The sequence below is a fragment of the Zonotrichia leucophrys genome, chromosome 1A, assembly GCF_028769735.1.
Source record: "Zonotrichia leucophrys gambelii isolate GWCS_2022_RI chromosome 1A, RI_Zleu_2.0, whole genome shotgun sequence".
Taxonomy (NCBI): Eukaryota; Metazoa; Chordata; class Aves; order Passeriformes; family Passerellidae; genus Zonotrichia; species Zonotrichia leucophrys.
The window spans coordinates 13,262,253-13,284,990 of NC_088170.1; the positions used below are offsets into that span (position 1 = coordinate 13,262,253).

The window sequence follows — 22,738 nt, forward strand, 5'->3', positions numbered from 1 at the left end:
TAGAAATTAAGAACAGCATTTGGATACTGTCTTAATTAGGGCCATTCAAGTACCTAAGACAAAGCAATATAATTGGATCATCAGCTACCATAAATCATCACCTCTTCAAAATGGCTCTAGTGACCCTAATCTACACCTGTAACATCTGAAAAAGTTTGTTTCTTTTGTTTGTGTTTGTTTCTGTTATAATATTTATATCTTTAAATGACCATTAGGCAGAATAAAAGTATCGACACTATAAAGGCTCTTTTGCATAGTCAAAAATAGGCACTGATTAATAGGGACACAGACAAAGCACTATACATTCATATTGAGGCAGAAAGATCTTTTCAAACGTCTTTTGTCATCCAATAAAATTCGCATGACAGTTTCATCCTATTAGAAAGTCTAGAAATACATTTAGAAAGCTTTTTTCAAATGTCTGCTGTTAAAACTCAAAACCAACAGAAGTTTCTCAGAATTAAGTGAGGACTACCATGAGACACCCCATGTCTTTCACTCCATCTGTTGAGAGATCTTAACAGGATCCACACTGCTGTATACACAGGACATCCTGGAACTCCTTTTCCTTAAAGCCCCCAGCTATGCAAATACCATTCTCCATACACACACACACCCCACTTTGTGGAAAATATGCTGGATTAATACTATCCTGATATTTATTTATCTTCTTTGAGGCTCAAGCTGAGACTGGAACATGGCTGTTACCAGCACTGGACAAACTTGCTGAACTCTGTTGGGGAGAGTCATGCTTACACCTCTGTAAGGGTACACAGGATAAACTACAGCAGGAAGGCAGAGCAAGCTGTACAAGAGTCAGTGGTAGTGACTTCTCTGCCTCTAAGCCGTATGTGTTAGTGCATCTTCTGTTCAGTGTACAACTCTGCTTGCTCCCATCAGTCCCAAAAAGGCAGGGCTTCATCCTGAACCCTGTGATTCCCCCCATCCTTCTCCTCCACCACCTGGATAATCCCCTGGACAACAAGCACCAGCCACCTCTTCACACTAAGCTTCCTTGGCCTTTCTGTCACCTCAGATCATCAGCATCAAGGACTTCTTGCCTGCCCTTATTCTTTTATCACTCTCTTTATCTTTCCTTGCCTTTCTCCACCTGTAGATGTTATCCACGCGGCATTCTTTCATTCACAGACCTTTTGACTTGCATTCCCCTAGCTACTCCTGCCCTGTACCCCAAATCCCAGCTGGACTTTGCTATGTCTCACACAGCAGGGCATCTCTAATGGGAACCCTCCTGCCTAACTTTCTCCTCTATAAATGGTTTCCCCATTTACTTCTGCTCATTTCCTAGACTTACTACTGCAGCTCAGCACAGTTAAATCTCAAACTCACAGTCACAATCACCTCTTTGCCACATTTGGCTCATTCTCAGACCCTCCTGCCTCCTCCAGCCCCCACTTCAGCTGTCACGCAGGATTTCACCTGGTTCTTCCATGAGAAAATGACAAACCATGATCTTCCTCTTCCAGCAGCTTTGCCTTCTGTTTCCTCTTGCCTTCCTACAACTCCTTCCCCATTCTTCTTTCCTACAGATGAAAAACCTCCCATGTGGCTCTATTCCTTTCTTTTATTTGCCACTGAGCCAGTCTTACCCAGCCTCCTGCCTTTCCTTACAGCTGCTCTTGCCCTCTTGCTCTCTCTTTGCCTTGACCTCTCACACCCCTCTTTACTCTCATAACACGAACACCATTCAATCTCTTTCCTCTCAAAATATTCTCATCTTAAAACACTCTTTTATCTTAAAACATTTATTTTCCCCTATAAATACCATGTCTTTTCCTCTCCTCCCTTCCTCACCAACCTCTCTGAATATGCCCGCTACAAACGTTGCCTGGAGTTCACTGTGGCTTCCTCTCCTTTGCGACCACTGCTAAAATTTTACTTTATGTACTGGGAAATCTTCAGCACAGTCTGAATACTCTGTTCTCAGCTGCTGCAGCACACTGGCTACCTGCAGTAGTCTCTTGTGCTGTTTAAACTTGAAGCAGTGTCTCTCTTCAGCTACCATGGTGTTACTGACTTCTACTGCACCACCTTTGAATCTGCTCCTTTTGCATGCCCTCCAGAAGACACTTTAATTCTCCCAGATCTGCTGGGGTTCATGGGGCTTTTCTCTTTTTCTGTATTTCACTCCTTGATAATTTCAAGTGCAAACATAGATTCTGCTCTGACTTCCATGGAGAAATTTCCAAGCTCACTCCTCTAACACAGACTTGTCTTCCTAGGTCCATATCCACAGTATCTCTAATATTTCTTCATGGGCACACATATAACAAACTCAGCTTATTGTAATTATAACAGAGTTCCTAATGGCCTTCTTCCTTCTTTACTATATACTTTCTTCAGCAACTCCCCTCTAGATCATCACAGACAAGACTATTACTTTACTTTTCTCGTTGTTCTGGTCCAGAATGGAGCAACATTTTAATCTCTTATCTCTCACCATGGATATAGATCCAGGGGATGTCTAAGGTTTGCATATCCTCTCACCACCTCCTGCCTTTATTACCACAATACTTCTTTGTCTGACCTTTACAAATGTGAACTTGCCCTCCCTGTATCCATTTAGGATGCTTCTAGAAATATAGTTTTCCTAACACATCACTCTGATCACGTCATTTCTCTTAGCAGCTGTAGACTGCTGTCCCCATATCTATCTCATTAGTGTAATCTACTTGTCTTCATTAAGGAAATGTCAACTTCTTCCTACAGCCACCCAAAGAGGTCAATCCCCATCACCTGCTTATTAATATTTCAAGCAGACATGACCCATGATTTCTCTGGTGCCATCCCTCAATCTTTGGAAGACCATCCTGTAAACATCCACACTTCTTATTCATTATCCTTCTTTACAACTGTACATGTGTAGGAATGCCATATTTTGTGGTGCTCACAGGAATGTGGGTTTGCCTCCTGGTGTTGTAAAGCCACTACCATTCATGCTGAACATAATTACTTTGTAGTCTCTCTGCACTCTCTCATAAGGCTGCATTCACTGCCAATATTTAAAGTGCAGCCACATGTCAAACGGCCAGGGACATTTTTCTGATCTGTGATTTCTGATCCATGATTAAGGCTCGTAAATCTGAGGGTAGAACGCGAACTGGCATTAATAATAGTGAACGAAATCCCTATTATACTGCTACTGAGCTGAGGTATGAGAGATTTAGTCCCTTGCCTCAGGTCATGAAGAAAGACTATGGCAGAGCTTGGACTGAATTCCAGCTTTGTAAGCCCCTGCCCTAACTGCAGTACTACCTTTCTTTTATCTATTTTGGTACTTATCTACAAAGGATTATGATTTCAGCAGGCTCAGCTGGGCAGTTCTGAATATTTATTTATAAAAGAATAAGGCCTAATGAGAAAGAAAATGGATAAATCTCCATTTTTTTTTTTACTCTGATTTCTCTCCTGCAGGGAAAATGTGTTAGTTTATATTCTTTTCTTTTAAGTGGATTCTATTCTGAATGATCTGTTAAGGGAACTTGGATCCCAGAATCCACATTATTTATTTATTCTTTTCTTAAAGACTAAGAAACACCATCTCATTTCTTTCTTTTGGTCCTAAAGAGGTAAATGTGTAGTAAAGAGTTCCAGCAGCAGTTTGTGAGCAATGAGCCATTAAGTAACTCACATTATAAGTTACTGTCATTATTTCAGCTAAACCTACAAACAGAAAGGCTTCTTATCTACAAAGGTTCTGCAATAGTTAATGAACTCATTCCCCTGTTGAACCTTTTCTAAATGCACAGAAATACTTTTTCAATGCGAAAAATGAACATTAATATGGATTTTTATTGCAGGAGATGACAAAATAGTTCAGACCATTTCATCTCTATTAAAATTGAGGGAATTGTCTCAAGGTCATACCAAGATGCTTCAGTATGGCTCAGCTATGAAAAATGCATGTAGCCAAAAATATTGTTTAAAAGCAATAGACTGAATATATAATGCATGTGGCCCAAAGGAGCCCTGATGTATTTAAGATACAGGGATATAGAGGCAGACTTTTAAAAACTGCCCGTACTTCACCAGTTAAAAGGATGAGAACAAATGAGGCTGTGATCTGTCAAGTGATCCTTCATCACTCCCAGCACAGGCCCATAATCCTTTGGTTGTGATTATGCAAAAGAATATTACATTGATCCTGTAAAATATCTCTGATTGGATCAATGTTATTTTCTCTCGCATTGACAAGGTCTTACAAGAGAATGACTATAATTCCACTGCTAACACTGTCTTAGTGAAATCCCCCAATAAATCCTGCAAGCAGCACTGTTAGTAATACCTTTATTAGACTAACTAAACAAGATATTTATATGCAGGGCTTTCCAAAGGATTCTGGCTCCTGCTTCAGTTTCTGGAGGAAAACTTGATCAGAAGTGCTCTGCTGGAAGAATTGCCCCCAAGGAGGCTCTGCAAGGACAGAAATGGCAGGTGAAATTACCCTTTCACGATGAAAAAGGCTGGTCACAGGCTTGCCCTTGTCCTGCCCCTACTACAGTAAGGACCCAAATGCATCTCTGACAGAAAAATTTCACCATGAGTCTGGTTCACAGGCAGCTTCAGAGTTCAGGCTCTTCCCACACATTCCACAAACATGCCAACAGTTTGCTAACAGCCAAAGGGGAAACTTGGTGTTTATGTATCTTTTGTCACTTCAATTTTTGTTCAAGGACAGATTCTGGCCTTAACACTCAACAAAAGGTCTGCTCCCCTTGCAGCCACTGCTGTCTCTCCTTACCAGTGCTTCCATTCTCTCACAATCTTCCCCTTCTCTCTTTGCACGTTTCCCCTAACTTTGCCACCATTTTCTTTTGTCCACAACTCCAAGCTTTCAGTCCCAGTGGTTTCATTCTTATTCTGACCTCTCCTTCATCAGTGAGTTTGAATTTTCACCTTCTGGCTTGAAACATGATGCTCCAGTGAAATGACTGTGATCACCATGCTAAGTCATTTTTCCAGGCTGCCTGAGGGCCCAGGCACCCACTGCATCTCTGTTTTCCCTTGGTTCTCTTCAATAAAGTTACTTTAATCCATGAGAGCTACAAATTTATTTCAGACTTATCTTCCTAAACCTTAAGAATCACAAAAAAACAAAGTAGTACTTCTAATACAAAGCTGGAGCACAGCTGAAAGACCAGTATATACAGCCATACATCAATTAGCAGATGAAAAAGCTACAAAGAAAATACATCAACAGAAAAATATCAAACAAAAAACCAGCGTGGTAGACAATAAGCCTTGTTAAATCCTTTGAAAGCAGATTGGCATCTGTGATGGGTAAACTTTGGGGCTCTTACATGTTTCATGTGAAAACTTTCTCCATATTTTTTACAGCAATATACCAAAATGTCAGAGGAGTCACTTCTCAGCTCCCAGCCCTTAGAAACAATGAAAAAATAATTGATATATTATCTTTGGAAAGGAACAGCCTGGTGGTAAAAGAAACTGTTAAAGACCACAGAGAGAACTCCTGACCCATTTCTTCCACTCATATCCAGTTTTTTACATGGTGCCTCTATCTTTTGGTTCAGGTATGTGTGCACCAAATGCCTAAACCATGATACCAGCTTTGAAGATTGTTGCCATAGCCTTGATGGAGAGTGAAACTTACTCAAATTAAAACTTAAATTCAGGAGCTCTGACCTGCATTTTAAAACAGACCAAAACTCTGGAAAGAAAGCATTGAAATGAATGGAGAAATGTTCACATTTGATCCCCAAGCACTAGAACGAAGTCCTATCCTGGTGTAAATTGCCACCAGGATAGATATAACTGGGGCAATTTGTGCCTTCTGAGAGCTAAACAGTTGGATCTCATTTCAAAACACAGACTCTAAAGACATTCAATGAAACATTATCCCAAGCAACCTGAAGAGTCTTAGTCCTCAGAGGAGGTATTTCAGTGCCTAACTCATGTGCCCAAGATTAACATTCAAACAACTTAATTTTCTGAGTGACAGGTAAAATGTGCCATCCAACCAGAGCAATCAAGTGCAGGTCACCTCAAATTTCATGTACAGGAACTCCCAAATGCCATGAATTGCATTCAAAGGACAGAGAATGTTTCTTTAAAATTTAAAGAAGCTGTGCCATTCCAGTCATCCTAATGCCACCAGCCCAAAGCTACACCCTGGTAACACAACCAACTGGACACCAAGAACCCTCAGCACAGCTTGAGTTTGAAGATTTGCCCATACCTCAGCATTGTGGGCAGCTTTCCACTAAACGAAGTCCTGCTTCTTTCCCCTTTCTCTCCCTTTGTACTTGCATTTTTAGAGTCACACATGGGCAAAGAGGACTTTGGTGCTGAAGAGTTCATCTGCTCCTGCTCCTACTGCTTCTTCATTTGAAGGCATTGGCAATGCAATTAGTTGCTGTGTCACAGGCTGGATGCTGATAATAACTGATGAACAAAAGGGGGCAGATGTGCCACGAGTTCTGGTGTGGCACAGAGTGCAGGGGACACCAGAAAGAACAGCGCAAGGGACAAGAAGGAAAGACTGGGGGTGAAGTAGAGGCTCTTTCTGTACTGCCATCACCATCAGTGTGAAGGAAAATTTACACTGACATACATCTTTCCTCCCTCCAACCAATCAAGTAGCCCCTCTCTGCTTCCCTGGAAGACACTTAAACAAATCACCACACTCTTCCCAATGACACCTTCTATTTTAAAAAATGTTTGAAACAAGTCCCCATGCTTTCTACAAATGGAATTTTCCAGGTCCAGAGGCCAAGACACTGTATAGGCCCATTCTGCAGCCTCTTCACCACTGATAAACATGGACATTATGAAGTGGTCAGTGAGATTTGGTCCTGCCCCCATCCCCACAAAGCTGATGCCCTGGGAGTCTGTGACTACCTTTCCCACCAGGATCAATGAGTTAGAAGGAATAGCATTTGAAAATGGAAGGCTCCTCCCTCAAGACACTGAGTAGAAAGGATTCCTCTTTCCTCTTGTGTTGGGGAAGATGAAACAGGAAAGCCTTATGATTACCTGGCAAAAGATTTTGAGAATATGGAAACTATAAGCAAGATTGAAATGAAAGCAAGCTTTGAGATACCAAGTCTTAGTTACTGAATGACTGGAAAACAATGGTGTGGCCAGCTGAAGGTAATCCCCTTTTGATGAAACAATACCCTCTGCTTGCAGACAGGAAGAGCATCCACACTTTTCTTGCTCCATACTTATATCATCATGCTTCCACCTTTCCTGGGAGCTGAACTACAACCCTAAAACACTGTCCCAGATGTTGTCCTACCTTTGGTGCTGTGGAGCCTTTATGTTCTCTGCAAGACCTTTCCCAAAAACTTTGAGGATTGTGGTCTGCTGCTTCACATACAAGTGAACGAAGTCCATAGTGGGTTGTTTATTCCTTATAAGGGGGTGGTTCCTATGCCAAAATCCATCCCAATATAAGGAAACTCACCCTACATCACCAGCCAAAGGGCTGAACATTTTGTGAGCTGAAATGCACATCTAATGATACTTTAAATAAGTGCAAAAAAGAGTTGAATTCTGCTGCTGCCAGCCATTCCCAACATTTAAATATAGTACGGAAATTCTCTTTTATTTTATATAAACTGTTTTAATGAAGAAGCTGAAGGCTCTGCATTCTTCTGGCTTATGAATATAAATAGCTGAGAATCTAACAGGCCTTTGTTGTTGTTGAGCTAAGACAATCTGAAATTAAAGCAGATGAGAGAGCCAGGAAACAAAGACCCTACTAACAACTTTATTCCAATGAAAGGTGAAGTATGCATTAAGTGCTCAGAGTCCTCCTCTCTAGTCCTTCCTGAATGAGTGGAGTTCCACAGGAATGAAACAAAGTGTGGCTCAGATCTAAGTGAGAGACAAAGCAGCTGGGATGGTGCAGCTGGATTTGTCTTAGGTCCCTTTCTCTCACCAGACACCTGAAGCTGGTGTCAGGCAGCCCAGAGACAAACACTCCTTTCAACAGGTCCTGCTCCATACAGAGCTGAATATGCTCTTTCATAGGAAAAAAAAAAAAAAAAAAAAAAAAAAAAAAAAAAAAAAAAAACAAAAGAGAAGAAAAGAAAAAAAGAGAAACTAGCAATAATAGTAAAATAATCCTTCAGAGTGGATGTTTCACAAGCACACAGTACTGGAAAGACTCTTCATTTTTCTTGCATAGTAGGCAATATATCACAGAACACAGAAACATTTGGGTTAGAAAAGGCCTTTAAGATCATCAAATCATTCTAGTTGTGCTTTGGCCCTTCTAATATCCTTTCTGCATAACCTTATTACATCCTAGTAGTCCTCCTGAGCTGCCTGCCTCTTTCTCCAAAGGTCACAGTCTCTCCTTCCAACACCACTAACTCTTGAGTCTTTGCTGCCACATGAATCTCCATCCCCTACCTCCACTGTGACAGCAAACCAAAGGGCCTTGCTAGCACACTGTCCCTAAAACATGAGCGTGCCACCCCCTGGCTTCTCTCTAACAAGCCTGGCTTTATCTCTTTCCCCCTTCAAATCTAGCTCAATGAGCCCTGCTAACTTCTGTGCAAAGATGTTACTGGTTCCCTACTTCAGGAATTCTATTGTTGACTTCATCTTGACACTTCCCCTCTCAGCACTTTTTGCCTTCCCTCAGTCAGTTCCTTAAACCCTCTGTAAATTTTGTACTAATTACCTTAACATCACAACAAACCATTTCCTTAGGGGCAGAATATAAAATCCTCTACCAAAATCCTGATAATTTAGGTCTAAAGCATTTCCTTATCTTAAACCCCCAGTTATCTTCCTAGCAAAATATATCAGGGTAGTTGGGCACACTTCAAATAGGAAAACACACGTTGCCTGTTTACTTCATTTTCCCCTGTGAATTTAACTAATCTCTCCTTTAGAACTTACTTTAAACACTGCTTGGTATTATTATGATCAAACTAAAAGGTCCACTGTGGCCCAGACAACTTCTGCTCCTTTCTTTAAATATAGATTTGCTACTTTTCATGCCTAATGTGCCACCCTAATTAGACAGATTTATTGAAAATCCTTTTTACTGGACTTGCAATGTCACATCTTTCAAAAGACAGAGATGGAAATTGTCCAACTTCCCAATTTGAGCCCATTAAGTTATTTGAGTTTTTCCATTTCCCCTGCTCCTGTTGGCTGTCTCCTTTTTCTCTCTGATCACCATAACACCCCTCCCTTTCTCTTTAACCATTACAGAATACAGAATATCACATGAACAAAACTGGGCAGTCTTGGGAACCGGTAAATAGAAAGGGGATGAAATTTAACATAAAATATGTAATTAGGGATCGACAATTACAAATATCTTTCCAATGCAAATTGTTGCCCAGCAGAACTTTTGCATTGTTGTGCAACTGTCCTCTGTGTAAAAGAGGGACCATTCTACTCTTCAAATTCCTTTATGTTTAGAAATTAAGAACAGCATTTGGATACTGTCTTAATCAGGGCCATTCAAGTACCTAAGACAAAGCAATATAATTGGATCATCAGCTACCATAAATCATCACCGCTTCAAAATGGCTCTAGTGACCCTAATCTACACCTGTAACATCTGAAAAAGTTTGTTTCTTTTGTTTGTGTTTGTTTCTGTTATAATATTTATATCTTTAAATGACCATTAGGCAGAATAAAAGTATCGACACTATAAAGGCTCTTTTGCATAGTCAAAAATAGGCACTGATTAATAGGGACACAGACAAAGCACTATACATTCATATTGAGGCAGAAAGATCTTTTCAAACGGCTTTTGTCATCCAATAAAATTAGCATGACAGTTTCATCCTATTAGAAAGTCTAGAAATACATTTAGAAAGCTTTTTTCAAATGTCTGCTGTTAAAACTCAAAACCAACAGAAGTTTCTCAGAATTAAGTGAGGACTACCATGAGACACCCCATGTCTTTCACTCCATCTGTTGAGAGATCTTAACAGGATCCACACTGCTGTGTACATAGGACATCCTGGAACTCCTTTTCCTTAAAGCCCCCAGCTATGCAAATACCCTTCTCCATACACACACACACCTCCCCACTTTCTGGAAAATATCCCGAATTAATATTATCCTGATATTTATCTTTGAGGTTCAGGCTGAGACTGGAACATGGCTGTTGCAAGCACTGGACAAACTTGCTGAACTGAACCATGCTTACACCTCTGTAAGGTTACACAGGATCAACTCACAGCAGGAAGGCAGAGCATGTTGTACAAGAGTCAGTGGTAGCAACTTCTCTGCTCTATAAGCCGTATGTGTTAGTGCATCTTCTGTTCAGTGTACAACTCCTGCTTGCTCCAGTCAGTCCCAAAAAGGCAGGGCTTCATCCTGAACCCTGTGATTCCCCCCATCCTTCTCCTCCACCACCTGGATAATCCCCTGGACAACAAGCACCAGCCACCTCTTCACACTAAGCTTCCTTGGCCTTTCTGTCACCTCAGATCATCAGCATCAAGGACTTCTTGCCTGCCCTTATTCTTTTATCACTCTCTTTATCTTTCCTTGCCTTTCTCCACCTGTAGATGTTATCCACGCGGCATTCTTTCATTCACAGACCTTTTGACTTGCATTCCCCTAGCTACTCCTGCCCTGTACCCCAAATCCCAGCTGGACTTTGCTATGTCTCACACAGCAGGGTATCTCTAATGGGAACCCTCCTGCCTAACTTTCTCCTCTATAAATGGTTTCCCGATTTACTTCTGCTCGTTTCCTAGACTTACTACTGCAGCTCAGCACAGTTAAATCTCAAACTCAGAGTCACAATCACCTCTTTGCCACATTTGGCTCATTCTCAGACCCTCCTGCCTCCTCCAGCCCCCACTTCAGCTGTCACGCAGGATTTCACCTGGTTCTTCCATGAGAAAATGACAAACCATGATCTTCCTCTTCCAGCAGCTTTGCCTTCTGTTTCCTCTTGCCTTCCTACAACTCCTTCCCCATTCTTCTTTCCTACAGATGAAAAACCTCCCATGTGGCTCTATTCCTTTCTTTTATTTGCCACTGAGCCAGTCTTACCCAGCCTCCTGCCTTTCCTTACAGCTGCTCTTGCCCTCTTGCTCTCTTTGCCTTGACCTCTCACACCCCTCTTTACTCTCATAACACGAACACCATTCAATCTCTTTCCTCTCAAAATATTCTCATCTTAAAACACTCTTTTATCTTAAAACATTTATTTTCCCCTATAAATACCATGTCTTTTCCTCTCCTCCCTTCCTCACCAACCTCTCTGAATATGCCAGCTACAAATGTTGCCTGGAGTTCACTGTGGCTTCCTCTCCTTTGCGACCACTGCTAAAATTTTACTTTATGTACTGGGAAATCTTCAGCACAGTCTGAATACTCTGTTCTCAGCAGCTGCAGCACACTGGCTACCTGCAGTAGTCTCTTGTGCTGTTTAAACTTGAAGCAGTGTCTCTCTTCAGCTACCATGGTGTTACTGACTTCTACTGCACCACCTTTGAATCTGCTCCTTTTGCATGCCCTCCAGAAGACACTTTAATTCTCCCAGATCTGCTGGGGTTCATGGGGCTTTTCTCTTTTTATCTTTCTGTATTTCACTCCTTGATAATTTCAAGTGCAAACATAGATTCTGCTCTGACTTCCATGGAGAAATTTCCAAGCTCACTCCTCTAACACAGACTTGTCTTCCTAGGTCCATATCCACAGTATCTCTAATATTTCTTCATGGGCACACATATAACAAACTCAGCTTATTGTAATTATAACAGAGTTCCTAATGGCCTTCTTCCTTCTTTACTATATACTCTCTTCAGTAACTCCCCTCTAGATCATCACAGACAAGGCTATTACTTTTCTCATTGCTCTGGTCCAGAACTGGAGCAACATTTTAATCTCTTATCTCTCACCATGGATATAGATCCAGGGGATGTCTAAGGTTTGCATATCCTCTCACCACCTCCTGCCTTTATTACCACAATACTTCTTTTTCTGACCTTTACAAATGTGAACTTGCCCTCCCTGTATCCATTTAGGATGCTTCTAGAAACATAGTTTTCCTAACACATCACTCTGACCACGTCATTTCTCTTAGCAGCTGTAGACTGCTGTCCCCATATCTATCTCATTAGTGTAATCTACTTGTCTTCATTAAGGAAATGTCAACTTCTTCCTACAGCCACCCAAAGAGGCCAATCCCCATCACCTGCTTATTAATATTTCAAGCAGACATGACCCATGATTTCTCTGGTGCCATCCTTCAATCTTTGGAAGACCATCCTGTAAACATCCACACTTCTTATTCATTATCCTTCTTTACAACTGTACATGTGTAGGAATGCCATATTTTGTGGTGCTCACAGGAATGTGGTTTGCCTCCTGGTGTTCTAAAGCCACTACCATTCATGCTGAACATAATTACTTTGTAGTCTCTCTGCACTCTCTCATAAGGCTGCATTCACTGCCAATATTTAAAGTGCAGCCACATGTCAAAAGGCCAGGGACATTTTTCTGATCCGTGATTTCTGATCCATGATTAAGGCTCGTAAATCTGAGGGTAGAATGCGAACTGGCATTAATAATAGTGAACGAAATCCCTATTATACTGCTACTGAGCTGAGGTATGAGAGATTTAGTCCCTTGCCTCAGGTCATGAAGAAAGACTATGGCAGAGCTTGGACTGAATTCCAGCTTTGTAAGCCCCTGCCCTAACTGCAGTACTACCTTTCTTTTATCTATTTTGGTACTTATCTACAAAGGATTATGATTTCAGCAGGCTCAGCTGGGCAGTTCTGAATATTTATTTATAAAAGAATAAGGCCTAATGAGAAAGAAAATGGATAAATCTCCATTTTTTTTTTACTCTGATTTCTCTCCTGCAGGGAAAATGTGTTAGTTTATATTCTTTTCTTTTAAGTGGATTCTATTCTGAATGATCTGTTAAGGGAACTTGGATCCCAGAATCCACATTGTTTATTTATTCTTTTCTTAAAGACTAAGAAACACCATCTCATTTCTTTCTTTTGGTCCTAAAGAGGTAAATGTGTAGTAAAGAGTTCCAGCAGCAGTTTGTGAGCAATGAGCCATTAAGTAACTCACATTATAAGTTACTGTCATTATTTCAGCTAAACCTACAAACAGAAAGGCTTCTTATCTACAAAGGTTCTGCAATAGTTAATGAACTCATTCCCCTGTTGAACCTTTTCTAAATGCACAGAAATACTTTTTCAATGCGAAAAATGAACATTAATATGGATTTTTATTGCAGGAGATGACAAAATAGTTCAGACCATTTCATCTCTATTAAAATAAAATTATCATTCTAAAAAAAATTTGAAAGAATAGAACACAACTACACTCATATGAAATCTTTCCTCCACAGCTTTCGCAAATTTTTTGCAGTAGGCAGAAAGGATAAAAATGCTGAGATTTCTCAAAAGGATTTGGATGTTCAATTAAATGATCAGGAATTAAGCATGCAGTCCTGCAGGCAGCTCTGCAAACATCAGTTTCTCTTGAGAAGGGCATGATCCTGTCATTTTTACTAAGGCAAAATTTCCATTTGTCTTCACTGGCAAATTTGTTTGAAAGCCAAGAGCTTGATTGAAATTTGCCCTTTAAAAAGTCATAATCAAAACCAGGTGCTGTTCTTTCAAATTACATATATGTTCTTATTATTTTTAGCAGATATATATTATCAAACTAATTATCCCAGATGTGTCAGAGGAATGTGTCAGGTTCTTCTTACTTGTGGCAAATAAACTTGTTCATGAATTGCTATTTAAATTTGATGCAATTAAAATATTAAATTGCTTATTCAAAATGTGATGGGCCAAATCCTGCTGGAACTCATACACACGAACCGGTGCTTTTGTCCACTTAAAGATTTTGGAAAATCCCTGAACAAGAGGATGGCTTTGCTGTATCTCAGCTGTTTGACTTCCAGTCTTAAATCAACTGACTAAGAATAATTTCTGCATCAAAAACTGCAAAACTGAGTACCTGGATAGCCTAAGATTCAACTCCAGTGCTGTCTATTGCCTGAATTTCAGTGTATGCCTCCAGCAGAACTCCAGCTGTGACAGGAGGGAGCACAGACCTTGCACTGGCCTTTCTACCCAGGGACAATTTTAACCTCAAAGGAAACACTAAAGGCCTGAACTTGCTGCATCACCATATTCAATAAAACATTTACTATTGACTTCTCTAGGATCAGAATTCAGACTTCAATAAAGTCCCTTTTTTAACAAGTCCATCTGAAAAACATTTGGGATTTCAAGCACATATTTTAAACAAAGCATTTGAGTCTTTAATGTATAAAGGATACACGAAAAAATGGCTGTCCTAATTTACCTGTCAAAACCATTGCACTTTAAAAGTCAAATCTTGAGCATTGCAAGGTATTGCAAGAATCTTTACAAAAATAAATCTTTTTGCTCTTTGCAGCTAGATACAGCTGCAAGTAGCCTCTCTCCATTTGTGTATAAATAATCCCTAGTGACGGCTGGAGTAGTCCTGTTAAGCCTTTCTTCCTCAGTTACGCCCTGCATCTGACAAACCAAACCAGAGAATGCTTTCACCCCAGAAATCTTGCCTATTATTTCAGGTGGAGGTAGGCTGCACAGGAATTACTTAGGGTTTGGGGTTTTTTTCAGTGGTGGCATGGGCTAAGTATACTCACAGTAAAATGTTTTGAAATAGGATTTACTATGACTTGCAAAGAAGAAAAGAAAGAAGGTAAAAGGAGGGTTGGAAAAACAAGGTCATTGTAAATTCTGGGGGTTTTTAAATAAAAATTGGATTCCAATGGCAGGCAGCAGAGCCCCATCCAGTCAGGTTTAACTGGCAGCCTTCCAAAGGCAAGATGAAAGGTCCTCTGAGTAGTAATTGTCTAAATGGAACAGACTGGTTATTGTGCAACTTCTTCATCTACTTTATTGTACCTTTATAATTAAATGATGAAATTCCCTTTTTTCCTTTCTCGTTTTCCTCTCAACTACTGCAGGAAAGCATCTGAGCAGCATTGCCATAGGATGCAGGCAGACTCTGTGGCTCCCCATTTTTTTCTGGCTCACTACAAGTCGTGTACAAGGAGTTGTGAGCTGCTGGTTGCCAAAGCAGGACAAACTCTGCCTTCTCCAGACACTCACCTGCATTCCAGCTCTCTGCTTGCTCAGTCCTGGAGTTGGTTGGCTCACCCAGAGTTGTTGCTTGGGCGAGGGATTGCTGCTTTTGCTAGAAACTCCCTGCTAAACAGGCAAACACTGGATCTGATGGGGCAGGGTGAGCTCTATGATCAAAGGAGCCTCCATAGCAAAGGCTATTCAGTTTGTGAAGGAGAAACACCTGAGAATTGGAAGGGTTTTAGAATATTGTGCTGAACAACCCCAGAGCCAGCATTTCCTGACTCTGCAAGGCTTTAGGGATCAGGAGTGAAACTCTGGTCCTGACGTGTTAAAAGGCTGGATCAGATGTGAAAGCAGAGTCAGAGGAGCAGCTCTGTTAGCTCTTTTTCACTGGTCCTTCTGTATCATAGGGCTTTCCTTCAGTCCAAGCAGTCCATTCCCAGAAATATAGATTATTCAGCAGAGGAAAAGCTAGCAAGACTGAGACCTCAGTTTTCATGCTCAACTCCAATAACTTCTTTACTGATTGTAATTTCTGTTGTTTCTGATTTGATTTTTTTTTTTTCATCATGTCAAAGAGAAGAAATGAACTGCCTAATTTTGTTGCAGCTTTATAATACTCCTCAAGTCTTTGGTCTCATGCTAGTCTGCCTCTCCTTGAGTATTCTTACTTGTGACAATATCTTTTAATTCACTGCCTATTTAACTAATTGTATTAGTTTAAATCATGCACATGGGTTCTATGAAAACACAAAAAAAAAAAGTAAAGGAGAAATAAAAATTGGACCTACTATTTTGTATATTTACTGCTATCAATTATACCTATATATAAAAAAACCTGAAGCAACAGATCTCCAGCTTTTCTAGCTTAATCCAACATAAAGGTCTTGATTTATTTCCCAGAAAGTAAAAATTAATAAATACAGAATAGAATTACAGAAGTGACCCAACCTCTTCAGGAAGAGAACTGGTTTTTAAAATCACTGATATCAGAAGATTGCCAAGTTCCTGATCCTGCCACAAGCCATTGCCTATAGCTTGTATTAATTTCAGCAGAGTTCATAAGCAGAATAACTGCAGGGTATTTGCAAAGCTAGTTAGGCTCTTAATGACCATTTTTTGTTATACTCTGATAGACAAATCTCAATAGACCATTCTCAATACTGGAAGTCTTGCCTAGGGAAAAATGTAGGATCTGTTTTAAACTAAATGGATCACAGATCCTGTCCAGCTTTAAAAGCAAACAAAAAACCAAACCAATAAAATTTATATTCAATTATATTTAACATTACACACCATATTTGAGGCCAGAGCCTGCATTAGTTTATCCACTTCTGCAAGAGGTATATTACATTAAATTAACAGAGGAATAAGAGTTAAAGCTGTGTGTCCATCCTCTTTTATAAGTTATCTGCCCTGGATCTCATAGCGAGTGATTTCATCTGTGTAAGGATATGTGCCCCAGTCAGGTTATTTGAACACTACACAGGGAATATCTGCAGCCTCTCATATCTGCACATGCCATATTCTGTCCACACACCCATCCCTGCAGCTCCTAAACCCCAAAAAAGGATCTGTCATGGAAGTGAAAACTACTTTTAGTTTTTACCTTCATGATATATCCTGTTGGTATGTACCTGGAATACCTGCCTTGTTTTGAGCTCACAGCTCTTCTCAGCACTGGACAGCAGCAACACTTACTTTACTTTCACCATGTAAGTGAGGGTCAAAAAGGAAACATCTCTATTTATTTCTGAGCAAGTCAAACACTTTATTTTATTGAATTGCCCTCATACTTGCTTTTTCTGTGTTTCAGTCTAGAGGCGCCAAAGCGTATATATATTTATTTATATGTGCTATACCTCTATATGGATGACTCTTCCTCATGGCTGAGAGCTACAGCATAGACAGACCCTCACCCTAGAAAGGCCAGCAAATGAACTAAAATGCTGCTGTTTAATGTTACAAGTCTCCCTCCTTGAACACTTCTCTCATCCTACAATGAAGTTTGCTAGAAGTGAATCAGAAAACACTTAGAGCAGGCAAGGAGTGACACACCCAGATATTTGCACACAGCTCCTTTACGTGCACAAGCTGCACATCTGACCTGGGGCAGTGGGTTTGCCTGGCCACCTGCAGCAACAGCTACACAGGGGTGTGTGCAGGGACACTCACTGCACTGGGCCCAGGGAACCCCTGGCTACCTGCTGGGTGTTCAGTTTACTCCACACACTCATTCCCACATACAGGAACACAAGCAGACTACAGCAAGTTCTTTCAAAGACCACCTTCTCCTGCATGCAACCACCTCATCTTGCTTTGTCACATTCTCCCTGTGGGTAACACTTAGCAGAGCTGCCATTACACATAACCCTGAGACACAGAAATTCAGCTGTTTCTGGCAGGAGAAATGGACATTCCTGCTCCCAGGACAAGGCAGGTGGAGAAAGAGGAAAGAGTCTCACTTATTTCAGGCTGAAAATCCTCTCTAATAACCACAGCTCCATTTGCAAAGGTGAGCTCTGTTGACATGTTTGCCCGCTGTCAAGGTTGAATTTGTTTATGCCCCGAGCACAGCGAGCACACGTGGCAGAGCAAGCAGCTCACCATGGCCAGCCCAGCACCCACCATCCTCACCTAGATGGAGAACAGGAATCACTCCCTTGGCACTGAAACCAGCAGCAGGCTGTCTGGATGCTGACAGGCTTCTGACACATCCACCTGCCATTTAAAAATGGGGCTGAAGACCCCAATCTATTTCCTAGGAGTTGTTAAAGAGCAGCTGGATATGAAGGGTCCCTAGAAACAGGATCCCAAGCAGTGATCCAGGTACACCACCTGCTTGGACTGGCTTGGTACAAGTTTCTACCTTGCTACTCACAGCTAGGGCTCACTCATAAAACATGTGGAACAAAACATGTACATGGGCACATGTGTGAGAACACCCCTCCTGAATAAGTAGCTTTATGCAATAATTCCACTTGTAATGTCTGAGGAGGGAATTAATGAAGGCTATCAAGTGAGTTTTGGATAGAGAACACTTGGAAGATAAGTATTTTGGAAGATGGCACTGTGCAAGGAGCAATGGTTTCACTACAATGCAAATAAACCAATGGGGAATCTTCTGATTGCAACAGAAGAACCATGGGAGGGAAATGTTATTTTGTAGTACAGAGTAACCATGGTGTGGGTAGCAAAGATGCCATCATCCTTTACTGAAACCCTCATCATCCTGCAAAAACAGGCATCTTCTGTTTAGGTAGGGGTTTATGCATGTATTCCCTTTCCTATACTTCAGATCAAAGAAACATTCGGGGCAAAATGACCATCACCTTCAGCCACTACCCTGAGGGAGCAATTAAGACAAAGGACCAAAAGACAGGGAAAAAAAAGCACAAAAATGCTACAGGCAAACAGATGCATCACCACCCCAAGAGAAAATTATTCGTTTCCAATAAATTCATGTAATGTTTTGTAGATATTGAAAATATTCCAAAGCATAGCTCAGTGTAAACAGCAAGCTGGGTATCCTCCTGCTCTTTAGCATTTCTCTTTGTTTACTCTCCATTTGAGGATAGAAAAAGCCTACATGTGAGCACTGCAAATGGTGTATTTCAGGATGGATAGGATATTCAGCAAAGCAGCGATGAAACACAGACACATGTAGCCTCCAATAAAATAAAAAGCCTCCAAGCCACCAGGGTCAAACAAACTGAAAAAAAAAAAAAAAAATGCAACAGTGTCTCCTTATGAATGCTTCTTATTTGTGTGTGGAAATAATCTGATACCATGGTGATGGGAAGACTACATACAGATTAGAGAGAGGCATGAAAAAGATATTCTGGGGCGTGTGTGTTCTCACCCTCACTGCCTTCTTGCTCCCAAACCCCAGGAATAGAGATCCTGTGGGGAATTGCCCTGGCAGTGCTTCTGGAAGCAGTGCCCAGCCAGGCCAGTTCACCCATTGCATTTAGAGGCACTTGGCTAGAGACGCCAGCTCCCATCTGTGAGCCCAAATGGCTCTGCTCAGCCCCTGCTCAGCTCAGGAGAGCTTGGCACATTCATCTGGTCACAAAAACAGCCCTTACCTTTGGCAATCAGCTCCTCCAGCTCCTGGTCGAACCCTTGTCGGTGGCATTTCCTCCAGAGCCCCATGTTGGTGGAGTTGTACTGTCTGTTGCACTCGTCGACAGCGCTCATAGCAAAGATCTGCCTCCTGTTCCTTGCCAAGAGGAGTTTCCCTTCCCAGCGGTCCAACCTAGACCTGCTGGCCCTGAGAGGCAGGTTGTTGTTGGAGTTATAAATGAAGCCAGGATCATTTCTCTTAGTGGTGATGCTCTTGCACCTCTCTCTGTGCTTCCTGGCATCAGTTTCGTACCAATGGTCAGAGCAGATTGCCACAGCCAGCATGCCAAGGGCACACAGAGCTAAAGAGAGGCCAGCATAGAGCAGTAACCTTCCAGCAGCCATGCCTCAGCTTCACAGAAACACCATGGACATCTTCACAACAGGCAAAGCCACTGGGGGTGAGAGCACGCAAAAACCAGCGGAGCAGCTGCTGGGTGTCACTTGGCACAGACCGCCTCAAACATCCCCAACTCCCGTGGCTCACATCCACGCTGCAGAGGGATGCTGAGAGCACTACAAAGTTCTGCCCTGGAGGCAGTCTTGGAGTCTCATCTGCCTCTTCTCCTCTGCAGAGGAGACCTGGTGAGGAGAAACAGCCTTTCACCACGAGCACCCCAGTGACAGGGGCTGAAGGGATGAATCCCCCTGAAGAGACCCGATGGCTGATCAGTCCATTAATCTCGTTCAATCTGGCCCACCCAGAAATCCAGAAGAGATGGCTTCAGATCACTACAGCATCATCACAGGACAGAAAAGTTCAACAGCCTGACATCTCCCACTTGCAAGCAGCCAGTTGTCCCGGTGTCAGGAATGGGTGACTCGCTTTTTCTTTGTCAGCGGCTCAGCAAGAGCATCATCGTCTGGACGGTCGGTCACTTGCTTGGGTTTAAAGCGGGGTCGAAAGGGAGGGAGCGGGGGCGGGGGGGAGCAATCTGTTGTTGTTGTCGTTGCCGCCGCCGCTGCTGTTTGAGATCGTGGTTAAAGCATCCCCTGCCCGGCTGCCTCAGGGGACGCGGGCACGCTCGGCTCTCTCCCTCAGCAGCCTTCGCCGACAGCCGCTGGCATCCTGGCTTCGGAGGCACCTCGGCTTCTCTCTGCCAGCCCTGCCATTCACTCTCCCGCGTTAGTCGGCGGCGCTGTCATCCGGGCAGCCGATCGCGGCTCTGCCTTCCTTCGCGGGCAGCCCCGGCTCCGGGCCGGGCAGGAGCCGCCGCCGGCCCGCTAGGCAGCGCGGGGGGCTGCCCTGGGCCCCGGCATCCTTCCTTCCTCCCTCCACACACTCGCACACAGACACGCTGCTGCCCCCCCTTCCGCCGGCAGCTGCAAGGCTTCCTCCGTGCCCGGCGCTGGGATGTGTTGTGCACAGTTTTCCTAACACGGCGGCACGCTAGCCATCTGCAAGATGAAGGCAGGCAGGGCTACGGCTGGCGGAGAGGATGCTGAGGAACGGGGAGGGGAAGGAGGGAGGGAGGGAGGTCGGGGGAAACCGAACCAAAACAAACCGGGGCGGAGGGGCGGAGGTGGGGGGGAGCCACACACCTTACACGGGGAGAGGAGAGCAGCCCCTAACTGTTGTCAACAGCTTGAGGGCTGCACCATTTCTCTGCCATATGGCCCGATCTCCTCGTCGGAGCTGAGGTTCTTTAGCTCAGCAGCTTCGTACGGATCGTATCCCCGGCATCGGTAGTTATATATTCAGACATATTTTTTTTTCTCCTTAAATTTTCACTCCCTTTCTCTTTAATGGGAAAAACTCACCCATCTTGTAGACATCAAGTGCAACAGAAGGCGAGCTGAAGTCCCCAAGCTTTAGAAATCTCATTTCACCGTTTTTAACCCAAATAATAGCAAATCCAATCTTCTGTACACCTGGGAATGTTTCCTTGTTCAAACACCGAGCCCTGCAGCCTTGGCCGAAGCCTACAGACCGAGCATACAGAGCGCTGAGCCAAAAGCCAGTGATGTCACCCATGCAACGTGAGACTCATTTCTTATTTCTCTATCCTCCTTAAAGATAAACTGCACCACTTCCCAGGCAGGAAATGTCGAAGCCTTACTCTCTTAAGAGGGGAAAATGTAAAACCTGGATTTAGCTGGATCCTGATCATTCTTGATCACAAGCCCTTACATTATGTCAACCAAATCCAAAACAAGCGGAGCTGTTTCTCACTGCACCAAAAAATAAATCCCAACCTGCTACATAGTAGAGAGAGTGAGCTTGAAAAAAAATCCTGGATTCTAGACCTTCTGTGTGATCCACAAAGCTGAAGCCTCCAGACTCTGAAATGCACTGTTTAAAAAAGAAATACACATGTTCATTTCCCTTGCACCAAAAAGGGCTGGAAGCTGGCACATCCTGACCTGTGAGTACCACAGCATCCTGCAGCTGACAGAGAAACCAAGTCAGCTCCAACCAATATTTGGCTCCCACTGACTCGACAGCATGAAAGGCAAAGAATGCAGCTGCTCCTACTGCACCAAAAAGTCCACAGCCCAATGTCTCCCCATAGATGTATGCCGCAAAAATCTACATCCACACTGGATCCTACCAGCTTTTGGCCCCTGAACCCCAAGCTGTGTCATCTGAATAGAAAATAAACAGCCTTTCTGGGGCTGGTGACAGCTCTTGGCCCCAAGAGGGGAACCCTGGGATTTTGCTAGCTTTTAACCCTAGCCACACGAATTATACTTGCTCCAGTGCGGAGAGCAGATGTGATAGCTCTTTGTGTATCAGAAATACATACCTGGATTGTCATGTGGAATACAGCTGCATCAGTAAAAAATTAACCCATATGGCTGGATCATAACAATTTTTGGCACTAAACCAAATTGTATTATAGAAAAAAATCAAAGTATCTCCCATTTTACCTGGCAAAACCAGGGTCCATATAAACTGGGATTTGCAGCTATGGAAGAATATCTGTGCCATTAAATCATTTTTTGTGTGAAATGTACTGTATTCTCTAACCACTTCACAGGGTTATGAAACTGACAAAGAAAAGTCAGTCATCCAAACCATAAAGGTCATAATCACCTGCACCTACTGAACCAGATGTATTGTGAAATTTCAGTATTGTGTTATGAATATTCACTGTATCTGGAAAAACCTAGGTAAATTAAAGAGTTTTCCTGAAAAAAGGGCTTAGTTTAATTTTTTTTAGCAGTAACTTCCCTTTGTTGTTAATAATAACAGCCAATATTTAAGGATCTCAGGTTTTTTTAAAAATAGTTCAGCACAGATGGATCCACTTCTATAACTGGATTTTCCAAGTAACTGCATGTCAGTAGATAAAAAGAATTAGATGTTACAGGGGGCCTGGAGCAGCCATACTTGTTGTCTGTTCAAAGATTAAATTTAGAGTTTTGTGGCCAAAAAGCTGTTGGCTCCTATAAGAAGATGACGAATATGGAGGTTTCTTGTATCACACCCACACTGAGATGAAAATGCACCTGAATTTCTTTGTCAATTTTTAGCATCAAGTCCCAGACTGAAGGATGAGAACAGGGAACAGGCCTAA

General features: G+C 42.4%; 1 protein-coding gene across 1 annotated transcript in view; it reads right to left on the reverse strand.

Annotated features, from left to right (window-relative positions):
* TMEM178B (transmembrane protein 178B) overlaps positions 1-21,390 on the reverse strand; it is a 233,934-nt gene extending 212,544 nt beyond the window's left edge. The window contains exons 1-2 of the mRNA XM_064738011.1: positions 20,760-21,390; positions 19,181-20,615 (exon numbers count right to left, since the gene is read on the reverse strand). Of these exons, the coding sequence (XP_064594081.1) occupies positions 19,181-19,562 (382 nt within the window). The 5' untranslated portion in view covers positions 19,563-20,615; positions 20,760-21,390. The remainder of the gene's footprint in view (positions 1-19,180; positions 20,616-20,759) is intronic.
* Between the last annotated feature and the right edge of the window lie 1,348 nt (positions 21,391-22,738).